General features: G+C 37.3%; 2 protein-coding genes across 4 annotated transcripts in view; one reads left to right on the forward strand and one right to left on the reverse strand.

Moving 5' to 3' along the window:
- The window catches only part of LOC134269465 (uncharacterized), a 51974-nt gene extending 40245 nt beyond the window's left edge, over positions 1-11729 (forward strand). For all 3 annotated transcript variants that reach the window (XM_062751664.1, XM_062751663.1, XM_062751665.1), the window contains 13 exons: positions 377-532; positions 999-1078; positions 1287-1409; positions 2886-2976; positions 3129-3215; positions 4945-5130; positions 5404-5493; positions 5830-5989; positions 6849-7018; positions 7818-7985; positions 8298-8403; positions 8554-8721; positions 9228-11729. In XM_062751664.1, the coding sequence (XP_062607648.1) occupies positions 377-532; positions 999-1078; positions 1287-1409; positions 2886-2976; positions 3129-3215; positions 4945-5130; positions 5404-5493; positions 5830-5989; positions 6849-7018; positions 7818-7985; positions 8298-8403; positions 8554-8721; positions 9228-9364 (1722 nt within the window). In that variant the 3' untranslated portion in view covers positions 9365-11729. The remainder of the gene's footprint in view (positions 1-376; positions 533-998; positions 1079-1286; positions 1410-2885; positions 2977-3128; positions 3216-4944; positions 5131-5403; positions 5494-5829; positions 5990-6848; positions 7019-7817; positions 7986-8297; positions 8404-8553; positions 8722-9227) is intronic.
- Positions 11730-11849: 120 nt separating this feature from the next.
- Positions 11850-17470, reverse strand: LOC134269467 (uncharacterized). The gene is made up of 4 exons (XM_062751667.1): positions 17064-17470; positions 13558-13869; positions 12715-13029; positions 11850-12530 (listed from the first exon to the last, which is right to left on the reverse strand). The coding sequence occupies exons 1-4, from the start codon at positions 17395-17397 to the stop codon at positions 12367-12369; spliced, it is 1125 nt and encodes a 374-aa protein (XP_062607651.1). The 5' UTR covers positions 17398-17470; the 3' UTR covers positions 11850-12366.
- Positions 17471-17914: the final 444 nt, after the last annotated feature.

Below are 17914 nucleotides of genomic sequence, written 5' to 3' on the forward strand. Positions count from 1 at the left end.
TTTTTTCTCCTCTCCAGTTACAATATATCTGAAGCCCTACACATCCAGTCATAACGGGGTATGAAGAAATTGTTCATGTTGCTGACACAAAGCAGTTCTTTGTGTTCTTTTTTCACCCCTTTCATCTTAATCATCTGGGCCAATTTAAACGAGTCGATTCAAATAACACAGAATAATTTGTTGAACAGAAGTGCTACTGGAAGAATTTGAATGGGGCAAAATTGTTACAGTGGCAAAAGGGCGAAAATAACACGGGCGAAAATATGTATACAGTACTGCTAGGAGAGAGATGGTGCATTCATTAGGATATTCTGTGTTGGTAGGTGTTCTAGGAGAGAGATGGTGCATTCATTAGAATATTGTATTGTGTTGGTAGGTGTTTCCACAGGAGTATCGGCGGGCTCTGAGAGAGATGGCTGAGGAAGAAGCCGCCAAGAAAAACCTGATAAACGGCGTGATCAATGGAGAGGAGGAAGGACAGGATTACGATGAAGACGAGATCGAGGAGACGGAGAAAAAAGACACGGGCAAGGTAGATAATAAAGACACGGTCAAGTTAGACAGAAAAGACACGGGCAAGGTAGACAATTAAAGTCTGATAAAAAGACACGGGCAAGGTAGATAATCAAAGTTCTGATTTTGTATTTATCAGATAAAAAAAGGGGGGGCAATGTAGAGAATTAAAGTCTGATTTTGTAATTATCATACTTCGTTCTGTTAGTTATTAATACTTGATAACAGAGAAAAATAATTTAGTTTTTATTTGACAAGAGGATAATATCTGTACCGGTATTTATGTTTTTGTCTTTGAATTATGGCACAGCAACTTGAAGAACTTAGATGTATAAATCTAAATGCATGTATAACATTTAATATGGTATTTTTCAAATGTACGTGTGACATACTTGTCTTTGAGAGAGTTGTAGATTTGCTCTGCCTAGGTCTGAACATTTGACAGGGAATTCCTGGAGACTCTAAATGCCTTTATGATTTTGTAGAGTAAGGTGATAGATATTGAGGAGACAGTTCCTAACGCTACACAAAACCAGAAGAACTTGGAGAAACTAGACAAACTCAGGTGAGCACAATAAACTCAGGAAAGCTAAAGGTTGATTTTTGGAGAATGACATCGATAATGTTAAGAAATTAAAAGATCTTTTTGAAATCTCACTTTTCACAATGACACAGGGTTCTGTTTTCAGAATTGTTAAGGAACTTGCTGTGCCTGCAAGAAAAGGGTCCATCATAGAGAATGTTTCATTAATTAGAGGTTTTTATTTTTACAGAGGTTTTATGAAGTACAGTCGAGCCAACTACCAATACAGAGATGCCAAAACCAGACAGAAGGACTGGAAGGAAATCTACAACCATAAAGTGGTGAAAGACGGACTCAAAGTCCAGGCAGCTAGGTAAGACAAACCCAAAGTCCAGGCAGCTAGGTAAGAATTAACACCAGACAGAAGGGCTGGAAGGAAATCTACAACCATAAAGTGGTGAAAGACGGACTCAAAGTCCAGGCCGCTAGGTAAGAATTAACACCAGACAGAAGGACTTGAAAGAAATCTACAACCACAAAGTGGTGAAAGACGGACTCAAAGTCCAGGCCGCTAGGTAAGACGGACTCAAAGTCCAGGCAGCTAGGTAAAGACGGACTCAAAGTCCAGGCAGCTAGCTAAGATGGACTCAAAGTCCAGGCAGTTAGGTAAGACGGACTCAAAGTCCAGGCAGCTAGGTAAGACGGACTTAAAGTCAAGGCAGCTAGGTAAGATGGACTCAAAGTCCAGGCAGCTATTTAAGACAGACTCAAAGTCCAGGCAGCTAGGTAACAATTAACACCAGACAAAAGGACTGGAGGGAAATCTACACCACAAAGTGGTGAAAGACGGACTCAAAGTCCAGGCGGCTAGGTAAGACGGACTCAAAGGCCAGGCAGCTTGGAAAGAATTTACATGGTAAATTGTTTGGATGAGGTAGCCAGGTGAAATGGGATGGACCCCCAAGTCCAGGTTTGTCCAGGTTAATATTACAACTACAAGTCTAAGTAAAATAGGTTTTGGGAAAAGGCAACTATTAAAAATATCAGAACAACTTCCTAGCATGAATTTACAATGTTTCCATGTGATTTATTAAAGCTGATACTGTTTTATTTCATCATGCTTTTTAGGTGTATAAATTGCAGTATTATATCGTATGATCTTTATCAATACATGTAGTCAGAGAAGGAGAAATATGTGTAAAATGTCGTTTTGTGGCATTTCATTACTTTCTAGGTGTGTGGACTGCGGAGTACCATTTTGCAGTATTTTTTACCAATTTTAGGTGTATAGACCGTGGTACCATTTTGTTACTATTTTTAGGTGTATGGACTGCAGAGTACCGTTTTGTAGTATTTTGTTACTATTTTTAGGTGTATGCAGAGCTGCCAACCCTTACGATTTTGGCGTAAGGCATACGAAATCAGCCTCTAAAATACGCCTTACGATTTCTCTCTATATTCTTCCGATTTCGGTTTTTTCTAGTTCAAAGTTTATAATACCAGAATTTTCATAGCCGGCAGTTTATACTTTCTACTATTTAAATACATTCATAATCCTTATAAGGATTGCTTGTATCATCCTTACAGTTTTAGAAGGCCGATCACATTCATGTCAATGTTTTTAAGTAAAATAAATAAAAACATGCCTCAGATTTCATGTCCTTTTACAAAATATCTTCAGCGGCAGGGTGCCTAGGCGGTCTCTCGAACCCACCTTACTATTTGTCATTTCAAAAAGTTGGCAGCTCTGTGTATGGACTGCAGAGTACCGTTTTGTAGTATTTTGTTACTATTTTTTGGTGTATGGACTGCAGAGTACCGTTTTGTAGTATTTTGTTACTATTTTTAGGTGTATGGACTGCGGTGTACCGTTCTGTCAGTCACATGATGGTTGTCCCCTCAGTAACATTATTCCAAAGTGGAACGACCTTGTCTTCAAGGTGAGTCTAAAAATATCAGTTAAATTTTTAAAAAATCAAGCATTCATCTGAATTGAACGAGGTTTAGTGGCACAGGAAAATGAAATAAAAATGAATAATTCTCTAGAGTTATGTCCCTTTGATTGACTGTGTGATTTGTTTGTTGTTTCCAGGACGATTGGAAGGATGCCTTGAATGAACTTCTACAGACCAACAATTTCCCAGAATTCACTGGGAGGGTGTGCCCCGCCCCTTGTGAGGTTTTTAGGTGTATAAATTGTCCCGGGTTAAGGTTAGTTTTTTTGAGCAGTTTTCTTTTTAAGTACTTCTATGTCCTATATTGATTAGACATGCATGGAAGATGTTTCTAGTGTGTTTCATTGTACCAGTCAAAGTTTCAGATGCTGCAATTTCAGCAAAGGAATGACCAGGTTAATGCTTTTGGAGCAGGTTAACATTTTTGGTGCAGTTTTTGGTGTGGGTTTCATTTCCAAGTAACTATAAGCCCTATGTTGACCAAATTTGCATGGATTACATCTAAGGATTCTACCGGGTGTGTGCTGAATCTGACCTACATTTTCCGGTTGAGTGAACAGGTTAAAGTTTTTGGTGTAGGTTTCATTTTAACTATCAGCCCTATATTTTATGGATGATACATCTAAGGATGCATACTTCTGGGCTTGCTTCGGATGCTGTACTACATTTTGTTGAACAGGTTAAAGTTTTTTAGGGTAACTATAAGTATGTTGACCAAACTTGCATGGATGATACATCTAAGGATGCCACCGGGCTTGCTTTGTATCTGTACATTTTGTTGAGTGAACATGTTAAAGTTTTTTGTAGGGTAACTATAAGCCCTATGTTGACCAAACTTGCATGGATGATACATCAGGATGTACTACCGGGCTTTTTGTAGTACATTTTGTTGAGTGAACATGTTAAAGTTTTTGGTGTAGGGTAACTATAAGCCCTATGTTGACCAAACTTGCATGGATGATACATCTAAGGATGCATACTACCGGGCTTGCTTCGGATGCTCACATGATGAACAGGTTAAAGTTTTTGGTGCAGGTTTCATTTCCAAGTAACTATAAGCCCTATGTTGACCAAACTTGCATGGATGATACAAAGGATGCATACTACCGGGCTTGCTTCGGATGCTGAATCTGACCTACATTTTCCAGTTGAGTGAACATGTTAAAAATCATTTCCAAGTAACTATAAATTTTAAAGAAATTAAGGATGAATTACCTACATTTTCCAGTTGAGCGAACAGGTTAATGTTTTTGGTGCAGGTTTCATTTGCAAGTAACTTTAATGATGGATGATAAAAATGCACATAATTCTTCTAGATGCTGAATCTGACCTATTTCCCTTTGATTGAATAGTTAAAAGTGTGATACATCTTGTTTCCAGGCTTGCTTTGGATGCTGAATCTGACCTACTTTTTGTGGATGAGTGAAAATGTTAGTTTTGATGCATGTTTCATTTCCAATAAACTATGAGCCCTATAATGAGCAAACTTGCATGGATGATACATCTAAGGATGCACACTAATGGAATGCTGAATTGGACATACATTTTTCAGATAATAGACAAGGTAAAAGTTATGGTTGAGGTCTATTACCAAAAACTATAAGGCTTATATAACATTGTATAAACCAAACTTGCACAAATGCTGCATCAAGAGATGAAAACTCTCAAATTTGCTTCAGATGCTGGTGAAGAAGAAGTAGTTTAAATTTTTTATGTTCTATTTCTCAAAATTGCTTTTAAAAATATTTTCACTTTTTGTTGGTTAATTGTGTGACTTTGCCTTACTTAAAGACAACATTCGTTGAGGTGAGCTCTGTAATCTCTGATTACCTATGTTTACTATTATATAATACTTTCATAATCGGACTCATTATTTTCTAGGCCTTAAATACTGCTGTTATTTTTTAGGATTCACTGCTGTTATTTTTACTAATCTTTGTTGTTTTCTTCCAGGGAGCCTGCGTACTGGGTATTAACTCTCCGGCCGTCACCATTAAGAACATCGAGTGCGCCATTATTGACAACGCTTTTGAGATGGGATGGATAAAACCTGAGATTCCTCACACTCGCACCGGCAAAAAGATTTCCGTGATCGGGAGCGGACCAGCGGGGCTAGCCGCAGCCGCCCAGCTTAACAAGGTCAGGGGTCTGAATCCCATCTGTGTGTCATTATAGTTACTGATATTATCAATTAATAATTTTTACCAGACTTACAGAGTAAAATTTATGTGTCTCTTTCCTTATGCATGTTAAGCAAACATTATTTACATGTATTATGATAAATGATTACATGTAATTTGTAAGTTACCTGAAACCTGCATCTTGCTGTGGACATGTGCTTTACATTATAGTATAATACATGTATATCATGATTACAAGGTTTATGTCACTGGGGTTGTGTGTATGTTGCAGGCCGGTCACACAGTGACAGTGTACGAGAGGAACGATAGAGTAGGGGGTCTACTGAGATACGGGATCCCCACGATGAAGCTGGGCAAAGATGTGAGTATCAGATCTCAAATACCTCTGTGTAGTCACATACATAACTCTAGCCAGATTGTTTTGGGTTCAGAGTACTGTAAATTCCTTATCTTTTGCTAGTACTTATTATCGCAAAATAGCTCTTTAATGTCAAATTGCGAGAATAATTATTCGTGAATGAACAATTGATCAGGAGAATTTACATGGATTTAAAAGCACCATAAAAAGAAAAGCTAGTAACTTAATTTCGCGTTTAATGCTCCTCGCTAAATTACGCAATAATTAATTCCTCGTTAATAATTAGGAATCTACAGTAAATTCGCAGTTTTGATGGCTTTTCTTGTCTTTTGTCTTCAGGTGGTACAGAGACGTGTGGACCTGATGACAGAGGAGGGAATTACATTTGTCTGCGGACAGGAAGTGGGGAAAGACTTGTCAGCCGGTAAAATAATGGAGGAGAGTGACGCCATGGTCCTAGCCCTGGGGGCCACCTACCCCCGCGATCTACCTATACCAGGTGAGATAAAGTCTAATGGTCCTAGCCCTGGGGGCCACCTACCCCCGCGATCTACCTATACCAGGTGAGATAAAGTGTATTAGTCCTAGCCCTGGGGGCCACCTACCCCCACGATCTACCTATACCAGGTAAGATAAAGTCTAATAGTCCTAGCCTTGTGGGTCACCTACCCCGCGATCTACCTATACCAGGTAAGATAAAGTCTAATGGTCCTAGCCCTGGGGGCCACCTATCCCCACGATCTACCTATACAAGGTAAGATAAAGTTTAATAGTCCTAGCCCTGGGGGCCACCTACCCCGTGGTCTACCAATACCAGGTAAGATAAAGTCTAAATCACTAGCTATACCAGGTTTATAAATAGTTTAATCTTCGGTCATACATAGAGGGCCAAGAGATCTACTATACAAGGTACAGGAATAGTAAATGTCAGTCAACATCAGTGTTACGGTACACCAGGGTTTTTTGGGGGGCCAGGAGATTTACCTAGCATACTAGGTACAACCACTTGCATCTAAATCAGAGAGAAGACAGCTCCATTTCTTTATCATGTCAGGAATTCCCATTAAGCCGAAAAACAATCGTCTTAATCATTGTTGTTTGAACAACACTGGTTCCATTTAGTACTTATTTCTCCTTCTGGTATTCTCTATTATTTGGCAAAATTTTCCCTGACAAACATGTCTGATATTTCATACTGGACACTTTTTGGCAGTGGATATGAATTAGAAAGGTAGTCACTTATGTATTCTCTTAGGTTTCAAATGAAAATTTTCAAGCAGGAATTTGAAAAGTATATTCTCAAGATTTGAAACTTAACACTTTCAGACAATTCAAGATTTCCTTTTGAACACTTTTAGGGAGGAATTTGAATGGTATTCACTTTGCCATGAGTTTCCTGGAGACATGGCAGAAAGTTCAGAGTGGGAACGAGATGGACTACCTTAAGCTGTATGCCAAAGACAAAGACGTCGTGATCATAGGGGGTGGGGACACGGGGTGTGACTGTATTGCCACCTCCCTCAGACAGGTAAAACGGGGCAGGGATCTAACGGAGTGTACAGTTATAGACAGGTAAATCAGGGCAGGGATCTGAAGGGGTGTGACTGTATATCTACCTCCCTCAGACAGGTTAAACGGGGTGTACAGTTATGGGTAAAACAGTGCAGGGATCTAAAGGGGTGTACAGTTATGGGTTAAACAGAGCAGGGATCTAAAGGGGTGTACAGTTATGGGTTAAACAGAGCAGGGATCTAAAGGGGTGTACAGTTATGGGTTAAACAGTGCAGGGATCTAAAGGGGTGTACAGTTATGGGTTAAACAGGGCAGGGATCTAAAGAAATGTACAGTTATTGACAGTATAAACAGGGCAGGGATCTAAAGGGGTGTACAGTTAAAGACAGAACAAGACAGGGATCTAAAGGGGTGTACATGTATAGGTAAAACAGGGCAGGGATCTAAAGGGGTGTATGTTTGTTTAAGTATGTTTTTGAGACAGTGGAAACTGAGTCAGGGATCTGTAAAATTATGTGATAGGAAACCTTCCTCTCTAGTGGGAAGAGGGGCATGGATCTAAGGGTGTGTAAACATATTACTACCTCTCTCTGTCATAGGATTAGGGTGTGTAATAGTATAGCTATATTTGAACCTCTCTTTCACTTTAAAATAGAGGCAAGGAGCCAGAGGGTTTTAGATTTATATTTCTAACTGCTTTAACAGGTAGACCATCATGATATGCCTGGACAAAAATAAATGGTTCAGTTTGCGCCAACTTCATTTATTTTATAAGGACTTTTACATTTAAATAAATGTTTTGTTAACAATTTCAGGGAGCCCGGAGTATAACATCTTTTGAGATTCTCCCCCCTCCTCCTCCCACACGGGCGGATAACAATCCCTGGCCCACCTGGCCCCGCGTCTTCAAGGTCGATTACGGACACGAGGAGGTCAAACTTAAGTTTGGAAAAGACCCCAGGATCTTCAACATCAAAAGCAAGGTATGACGTCACCAGATTCACAATTCATATTGAATTTCGCAAATCTGGGGAGTGTAATTCATTCAAACTATGTAAACCATTCAGATCTCTAAGTAATTTCCAAAAGGGCATAAAGTTTGAATCAGTATTTTCATAAGAATATTTTACAATCAGTTCTTGGGTTTTTGATAGAAAAAAATTTATGATGAAAAGTGTGTTTATATAATTATTGTGTACATATTCCTAGTCACATGAATGTGCGTCTGTAACCATTTTTGTGTGTGTTTTGTTATTGGACTCTTGCCTGTCATTTTTTCTGGGATTTTTGGACAGGAATTTGTGGATGATGGAAAAGGCAATGTGAGTGGAATCAAAACAATGAAAGTGGAATGGAAGAAAGACGAGGCGGGTCGCTACACAAACATGTCTGATGTAGCAGGTAATATTATCCTGAGTCAAGGCAGGAACACAAACATTTCTGTTGTAAATCTTATGGCTAGAAAAACAGAACTAGATAGATTTATAGTTATCAGCACAATTTATTCAATGGTATTCAGAGGTTGACCTAATTTCTGACTTTTGTCCCCAGGATCGGAGGAGTTCATTAAGTGTGACCTAGTTCTGCTGGCGATGGGATTCCTGGGGCCGGAGAAGAAGATCGTGGACGAACTGAAGGCCAAGCTAGACCCCCGCGGAAATCTGGAGACCCCCCGAAATAAGTACTCCACAAGTATCCCAAAGGTGTACGCTGCTGGAGGTAAGCTTACACACTTAGTAATAAATACAGGTTTTTTGCATATGCGATATGGCTGACGTCACAATAGCCGTATCCCCCCGGGAAATAACAGTACTTGTACTCATACACAATTTTTGGTGAGTTCATGTTCTCTTAATTTTAACTTTTTGAAAATAAGGTTAATCTTAATTAACAAATACATGTAATACTATAGAATATTTTCAAAGAAACATTAGACTATGTACATGTATGTAAGAAGTCCATGCATGATTATTTACCCCCCCCCTTCCCAAATAATTATTTGGGAAGGATTAATAATAATAAATCTCAAGTCCCCTCCCCCTGAAATATATGGCTATATATACAGCTTATGTTTACTGTGTATACATATAAACTGTAGGTGCAGTCATTCTTTATTGGTGTGATATTTACATGTATTGACCTTTGACTTTATATTTAGATTGTAGGTGTGGCCAGTCTCTAGTGATGTGATATTTACTTGTATTGACCTTTGATTCTATATTTAGATTGTAGGCGTGGCCAATCACTTGTGGTGTGGGCGATCTCTGAGGGCCGACAGGCGGCCCGCCAGGTTGACCTTGACCTGATGGGGTCAACCAGTTTGGCGGGGCCGGGAGGAATTGTGTATCAGCCCGAGCAGTGATTGACAGAGTGGGCGGGGCCAGGACAGGACAGCAAGGGGAGGGAATCCTCAAAGAGAGGTCACCGTGTACCAACAAAGGGGAATAACCAGTTGTCAGAAGTTTTCATTGTCAACAGTTAAACATTTTGTGATTCTAAATAGAAACATTTAAGTTGTAAATTTTTTGTGTAAAGCAGGGAGCTTTGATCATGTACATGTAACAGGTGCGAATCTCATTGTAATTGTATTTGAAATTTTGTCTTTATTAGCGCTTATAGAAAGGTTTAATATGAAAAAATGATTGATTATACAAAGACCTTATAAAAATGATGCATCTTTTGTCAATAATTATGAAAATGATGGATTGGTTTACAGAAATTTACTACTTGTCAAATATGTTTAGAAAAGTTTACTTCTTACTCCCGCAAGTATCATGGTGTCAGTTGTTTGTTGTTATTCAAATAATAGTGTGATGTTAATATTTTTTATACATAGTGTAGATTATGAAAACATATACTTCTCTATGAATTTAATCTTGTTTAATTTTTAAGAAATATATTTTGTTTAACTTATATATCAAAGTCACTGAAAGTATGCTGGTAGGGACAGGAGAAGTTGGTGCACGTTGAATTTGTAAAGATTTTATACCAAGAAGATAGCTTATATCCAGTATTCCTTGTTGTAAATTTGAATTGATACCATATATTAAGCAGAATTTTCAGTGAGGATGTATTTTTTACATTATATTAGTGAGGGTGTTGAGATCGTTAAATTTGAATATTGCTAAAAATTCAATGCATTTTATTTTTAATAGCTTCTTAAGTGAGATTTTGAAATCACTAAAATTACTTCTCGCTAAAAATAAAATACCATTTGTTAAAGACAAATCCCTAATTTGGAGACTCACTAAAATTTCCACTTGTAGGGTGGGTATTCACGGAAAAAATGTAATTCCGAGTTGTTTTATACAGCAAGTCTGTTCCTGCTGGGAAGGGTAAACTACACAATGCATGTTTTGTAAATGATCACACTGAACATTATTACTGGGCAAGCCTGTTATTGAATCTTATTTTCATGGTTGTTTTTGATGTTTTCATTCACAGGCCCTACTCTGTTGTTCCTTTGTTTACAAGATTTTAGTTTTATCCCTGTAACATATGTGTGCTTTTAAACTTTTATTTTATCAATGCAAATGTAAGCTCTTGTCACATTTTAACAGTTAACAGTTGGTTAGTAGGGTAAAAGTTATGTGTTATAAAAACAAAGTAGTGGGCCATGGCATAAATTATATGTATACTAGTCTATAATAACTATAGATCATTTACATAGAAGACAGAAAAATATCATTAGTATTGTTACATGTTGTCTAAGGTTGAAGAAATGTTACTGGTAGATAAACACTAAGACATGGACAGATCAAGCCTGGCTTTCCTATCATAGGGTAAATTTCCTCTGAGGTCAAATAAAGATTGAATCACCAAACAATGTATTCAGGGTACATTACAGTAACTGAGGAACATACTGTCACTCTCTAATATTACTTTTCCATATTCTTAGACTAAGGAGCCTCGAAGAGAGGAAGGTTTTTTTTGTTGTTGTTCTTAGTTTTGTTTTTCTTTTTGTTTTGTTTTGTTTTTATTGAATCTTTTCTGTGTTTTGATAAAATGCACTTTTATGGAACCAAAAACAGGAAAGGTTTCCATCTGCAACTTTTATTTCATTCCACTCTCTAGCATATTTTATTACAAGGTGTGATATTTTGCCAAACTGAGTACATATTAAGTAATGATATTACTGTTGTTTGACTTGGTGACTGAGTTTGACTGCTATAGACAGACGGAGATAATTCTGGATAACTTAGAACAGGGCCTATCTGCTGTAAATCACTGTAAATATTGGCAACACCTTATTCTCACACGATAATCATTAACTCTTGATAAGCAAGACAAAATTTTCAAGTTTGTGGTTGTTGCTCTATATTATCTTAAGGAATACTATTTTATGTGAGAATTAAATTTTTATGAGCACAATTTCTCATGCAATTATGCAAAAATTAAGTTATAATTAGATGCACCTATAAAAAGTGATTTACAGTATACATTGTATACCCAAACAATATGTCTGTTATAACAAGTTGACAAAAAGTTAATTGTGCTTCAAATGCAAATTCCTGAGAGTGAAACTTCCTGATTTACGTGTTTGTTGAACACCTTTTTAAAGGCTTATTTAATCTTGCAAGATAATTGTGTCAATGATACTTGATTTCTTACTACACAAAAATTAAATTAAAATGCATAATAAAATGTTTACTACAGCAGTATATTCAAAATGGTTTAGTGATTAAATGCCAGTGTGTTGTTTTTGCATAATAAAAAGTCAATCATTGCATTGCTTGTTTATTTTAGAATGGATTGTTGAAGGGAGTGATTAGACTGTAGCTCTACTGGTCTGTACTTGCGATATATAAGTAAGATACTATATTAAAAAAAAAGTTTTTTTTTAAATATTTTAGTTTCAAATGCACAAAGTAATGTGACTTTTTTTATTGAATGCAAACCAATAATGTTTGTAGGATAGACTAAGACTTATTGAGGAACAGTAAACACAAGTTTAATGGTAAAACCTCCCAAACACTGTTTAATAGTAAAAAATCTTTCTTTGTGATTTTTTACAAAATACTAAGTACCTGAGATTTACATAATAAAAATACAAGTTGTCAACCCACCAAAACCCCTAAAATAGATAAGTACATTCATACTAAAGTTTGACTGTCTGTGGAAACTTATCTACATGTTCTCAATACAGGGTGATGGATATGCCGATAGACCATCACAGTCAGTGTCCAAATTGAATGCTACATGTATGAGGTGCAAATGGGCTGTAAGCATCCAATTCCTTTTCTTAACAATCTGTTTCCGATTGTATACATCAGCTCTACATGTACATAAGAGGACCCTGTAAAGTTTATTTGAACATTCAATGCGAAAGAAAACTAATGGTAGGTTTTCTATAGGCATAAAAAATCAATCCAAACAACTATCTGTACAGGTTTGGAAGACGTCATCGAAGCACGTGTTGATTGGACACTGATGCACGATGGGCGTGGCCGCATCACACGTGACGTAGCGGGACATCTCGTGCGGATGTCGTATCCCCCGACCAATCATATTCTGGCCACAAAGCGTCGCTGTAACATAGAAGAAACGCAATCATTGGTCAGACTTATAAATGAATTTCGTACAAATTTGATGCCTATAGGACCTAAGCATTTTTATGACAAGCAAACCTATAATTTAATATGTTTTTTTTTTTGTAAAACTAGCCACCCTTTCTAATTAACAAATTTATCTAACAGGGTTAATGCTACTCACGTGACAATACGAACACTTGTGTCTCGTCATAATCTTCCGAGTGTTTGATTTTACACCGTATTCTGGCTTGATCCCAGATATCGGTAAACACGTGTGTGACGCCGATCGACTGCTTCCTTACACAGTTCCGGTCCATGTTCATCACCTTAGCGGCCGGAAATTCAAACTCCCGGAAGGAAGTGTCATTCTGAAGTTTAACTTGAAACTCCATCTTCCCTCGTGGATACATCGGATTTCCTTCACAACGGAACTCGGTTTCTTTATAGCCAATGACGTCACCAATTTTTGACAGAGTGGGTTTACCGGACGATGGCGCTGAATTGAAAGAAAATATTTCTAGTTACACGTACTTACCAAATTATAGTGTCCGGATAAGGTCATGCATAAGGCGCGTCGGATGGCAATTAAGGACTAGGTGCAATGACGATGACTTCTGGCGAGATGATGATTCGAAAGTGATAGCGAGCATGATTTCATTCTGAACGTAAAGCCGCGCCCTTCTCATCGCATCACCGTAAAATTGCAGTCTTCTTTGTATTATCGTGTCATCTCGCCATCGTTATCACTTCGGATATCACGTCATGATCATTGCAATCGCATCGTAGTCATCGATCACACCAACTTACACGACCCTATCCGGATGCCAAACCAAACCACATTCTTTTAAACATAACCAGTTTCTGATATTGTCATTGAATAAATTGATCTGATGGGGCGTAGCTCATTGAATCTTTCCATGATATAACCCAATGCTTTATTTCATCTTCAGTGTATACTGTAATAGTATTTTGCAAAGGTAATTAGCGGCGATACATGATTTATTACATTTCAAAGACAACTCACATGTGACAACAACAGCAATGTTTTGTGGGTGTTTCTTTCCCTCTATCACGCAGGTGTATAAGCCTTCATCGGTACAGCGGAGGGAGGAGAACGTAATGGCTATTTCCGCCTGGTTCTCTCGAATGGTGGGCGTGATGCTGAGATATTTCGGATTGAAGCGTGTCTGGACACGCCCATCGTTAGACAAGTGGACCACGGTCTGGCCGTTCCGTTCGATGTTGAAGTATGTCCAGTTGTTGTGATTGGTCACGGAGCAGCTGATCTGTTTACCTCCCGCCCCAACTTCCCCTGTGACGTTCTGTACTTTAATCTCTATAAACAGAATTATTATATATTATCAATTCCTGTAAAGTGTACCGTTTTCCATCACATCACAACTTTTTTCTAAAGCTAGATGCGCCCAGCGTAAACAATTCAACCACCCTGTGTGATTCGTCAACTCATTTTATCAACATCTGACACGGATTGATCGATTGATTGTATATTGTTTAACGTCCCTCTCGAGAATTTTTCACTCATATGCAGACGTCACCGTGTGCCGGTGAAAGGCTTCAAATTTTGACCTTTACTCGGCACTCAGGGCCATTAGCCTCGGTTTTTAAGGTCTCATCCGAAGGACCCGCAACTTTCACTTCAAAGTGCTGAGCGCATGGCGAAGGAACAGTTGCTACCAATTTTAACGACTAGGTCAGTCGCGGCCGAGATACGAACTCACGACCTCCCGATCACGGAGCGAGCGCTCTACCGACTGAGCTACCGTGAACGGTCATCTGACACGGATATGATCTGTATGTTGCACGAGTAACCAATCAAGGAATAAGAAACTTCCAGGCATGAAGTTGGTGGTTAGGAAGCGTGTACTATTTACCTTGAGCGCAGCATCATAGGTTGTGACGAAATACAAAACGGTACACGTAATTGGAATAATATTTTAAACTTGGTTATATAGCTATTTCCAGATCTATGTGGGTTCCAGTGTACATATGATTCCAACTTCGGATTTGATCATTTGATCTAATGTAACAACCAAGAAGCCCTGTGATAAACGTGATGACATTAACTTGTCAACTGACCCCTTACTTATGCAGCAGTATACCTTCATCAGCTGCATACGGAGTTTATCTTTCTCAGTTGATTCGATACACAAGAGCATGCTTTACGTATGAACATTGTCTAAAACGAAGTAAATTATTGACAAACAAGTTGATGAATCAAGAATATCAACAGTCCCGTTAATGTCATAATTTCGTAAGTTCTATGGTCGATACAATGACCTTGTCAGCAAATACAATTTGTCATTGAGTCAAATGCTGACTGACGTTTTTCATACCATTGTTAGTCCATTAGTTATACACTGAATTAACGACGGATTTTTTTCGTTATTTTCCGATATTGACAAGGAGCACACGGAGGGTGTGACCGGTCGCAGGGGATACTCACTCCTCCATGGCACCTGATCCCACCTCTGATGTTTTTGAGGTTCGCTCCTATTTTTGTATTGTTTTATGGACTTTGATCTTAAATACTGTTCGTTATCTCCATATCCTTTATTTAGTCTTAAAAATGTTTCGTCTATCCTTATTTTTTTTTCCACTCAGACAAGTGAGCTATATATATCCTCACAAATGTAAATTCATAAAACAAAAGCACCTAGATTAGCAGGACCAAAACACAACACATCTACGGCATTTTAATACTTTTCAAACGAAAATATAACTTTGAATCGTTTGGGGAGAAATTATCTGTTTCGCGAAACAGTCTTTGTACGTGTAACTTAATTTGTTTCGCTAAAATATATGTGCCTATGAGGCAAATCATTGCAATAGACTTGCCATTTCTATTTGTAAATAATTATATACATGTAAATACAGCTTATTAATAAGCCATAAAATATTATAGCCGCAGGCACCTGACGTTTATTATTTTTCTTATAATAAAAAATATAACCCCTACCTACTAATCAATGTACAAGTACGGGAGGGGGGTATTAAAAGAAAAAGAAAAATGGATATATTTGACTTTCATTCTTTTTAGTTTAAATTACCTCTCCCCCCCCCCCTCCCCCCCTTTTTATCACAATGTGAACAGAAACCCTTTGTCACCACTTTTCTTCAGTCTGAATTTTTTTTAATGTTTTAAACAGTATGAGTAGAATATTTCCATAGAGGTATTATTTTTGACTTCCAAGTTCAATGGAGATGAGAGTGGGTAAAACACTTTTGCAATATATAGTGCTCGTCTTGTTTTTTTTTTTCTTTCAAATTGAATATCTGCTCTTTGACCTTTGCATTGTGCAGCTGTCAAATATAATACAATATACATCAAAATCATAATTTAATTATTAATAGACAAAACCTCATTAACTGTCATATTGGCCAGTGGTGTGTACCTGTCGATTGTCAAGAAATACGTTCATAATCATGACAGTCGTGTATGAATAAATAATCCAATTTAATATTAGTTAATAATCATATCATTAATGAAGTAATTTAACAACATGTACGTCAAAAAACTTAAATTCTAGTCTCCCTTAGAAGTAATTTATATACAATGTGTGTATATTTTTCTTTACTTAAAAAAATGAATACGTCGCGATTTGTCTAATCACTAGAATTTAGGCTTCGTGTGAAAAAATGTACCTTGGAAAAGGAGATAAAAACTGTTTTAAAACATAAATGATCGATTAACAAATGTTAATTATTAAAATAATTTTCCGATATATATGTCATTTACATATGTACTTCTCAGGAATATTTCGTGAATAGAGGAGTTCCTTTTTTATAAATATGATAAACTAAAATTAACTTTTAACATCATTTTTTAACAAATCAGATGGGTTTTTTTAGGATATATTAAATCGATGTTTTACATAATTCTGATCAATTACAGTAGGTAATAACTATACTAGGTTTGATTATTCATAATATATGCATGTATAGTAAATTCCAAGAAAAACATAACTACTTGTAGTAAAATTCACTACTTAAGAAGACTAGTAAACTTACGGTCCACACAATCAATACCTAAAATTACTTTTACTAGGTATTGAGTAGATGTACTAGATACCATTAGTAAATCTAAAATTTATAAGTATGTACACGATACCCGCTCCACGTAACACCTACTACTCACTATGTTAGCTGGTAAACAGAATGATTACCAATCTCGACAAAAGCTTTACTCGACACACTAGTTAAATTAACTATAGGTATTTCTCTCAGTGAATAAACATATTATAATTGTTACTGCAGATGAATATGAAAAATAAACTCTTTTTATTAAAAACATGAAATACTTTCCTAACGGATAATAAATTATGTTCGATTAACAAAACCGAGTGCCTTTTTTAAACATAGAGCACGTTTAAATTGGTTCATTTTTACACAACCTCAGTTTAACTTTTAGATTCCTGGTCCAGAACAAATAATACAAAACTGTATGTGAAGCGGTTAAGGAAATTAGGAATGTTATATGCATTAAGGTGATGCTTCCCTTTTACTACTTACCGGAGTTATCTTCCTTGATTTCTCCCAGTTTTAGCGCCAGTTCGCGCAGCTTGTCCTTGAGCAGGTCATTGGTCTGTATGACCCTGCGGAGTTCCGCGCGTAACCTGGCGTTCACTGACGTCATAATCTTAAGGCGCATGTCCTTATGGATGCCCCGGATCTCCATATCGGAGAATTCCGTCTTTAGATCCGAAAACTTGTCCCGGATCTGTTTACATTGGTTAATCTCTGTAAGGAAACCCTCCATGATTTCAAAAGACTGGGACACGACCTGACCGAAACACAGAAGACCAAGATACATTACAAACAGCATGGCGGCGTTTGTCTGTTTCATGGCATCAGGGCAGTCAGAGGAAAAAAATCTCCCTGCCTTCGTTCAAGAATTGTCATTTTGGAAATACACGAAGGAAAAGGACAAACACTTGTTAACATACCATTAAGAATTTAAAAATGATAATTAATCGATTAATTTACATAATCATTTTGTATTGCCAAGTGAAGGTACAAAGCACTAAGAAATTGCATATATATTTGTATTCAATCAAATTTTGAATACATTAGATCAAATGCTGACATGAATGGCCCAAATTTTATGAATAAAATAGAAAAACTGGATAAACTGATCGGATCTGAATACATGATTAATAATGAAAAAATGCTTTTGACATAAACATGTGTTTGTGTATACAGAGAGAGAGAGAGCGCGCGCAAAAGAGAGAGAGAGAGAGAGATTTAAGTACAAATTACTAAGATACTTGATTAAAGCTGAGGCGGATGTACCGCTATTGGAAGTGTCGATGTCGTTATTTGTTTATTTTAATGGACCTGACTTTGGGCCTCGCTGAAGCATT

Source organism: Saccostrea cucullata, unplaced genomic scaffold (genome assembly GCF_032062105.1).
Source record: "Saccostrea cucullata isolate Sc308-1 unplaced genomic scaffold, CSIRO_AGI_Scuc_v1 ctg1464, whole genome shotgun sequence".
NCBI lineage: Eukaryota > Metazoa > Mollusca > Bivalvia > Ostreida > Ostreidae > Saccostrea > Saccostrea cuccullata.

Bases quoted from the DNA above. Each gene is read 5' to 3' on its own strand.
- LOC134269467 (XM_062751667.1), bottom strand. From the start codon at position 17,397: ATGAAACAGACAAACGCCGCCATGCTGTTTGTAATGTATCTTGGTCTT. The intron at 13,030-13,557 runs GTGAGTTGTCTT...CTTTCAATTCAG, and splicing joins CATTGCTGTTGTTGTCACAT to CGCCATCGTCCGGTAAACCC. The intron at 12,531-12,714 runs GTGAGTAGCATT...TCTATGTTACAG, and splicing joins ACAAGTGTTCGTATTGTCAC to CGACGCTTTGTGGCCAGAAT.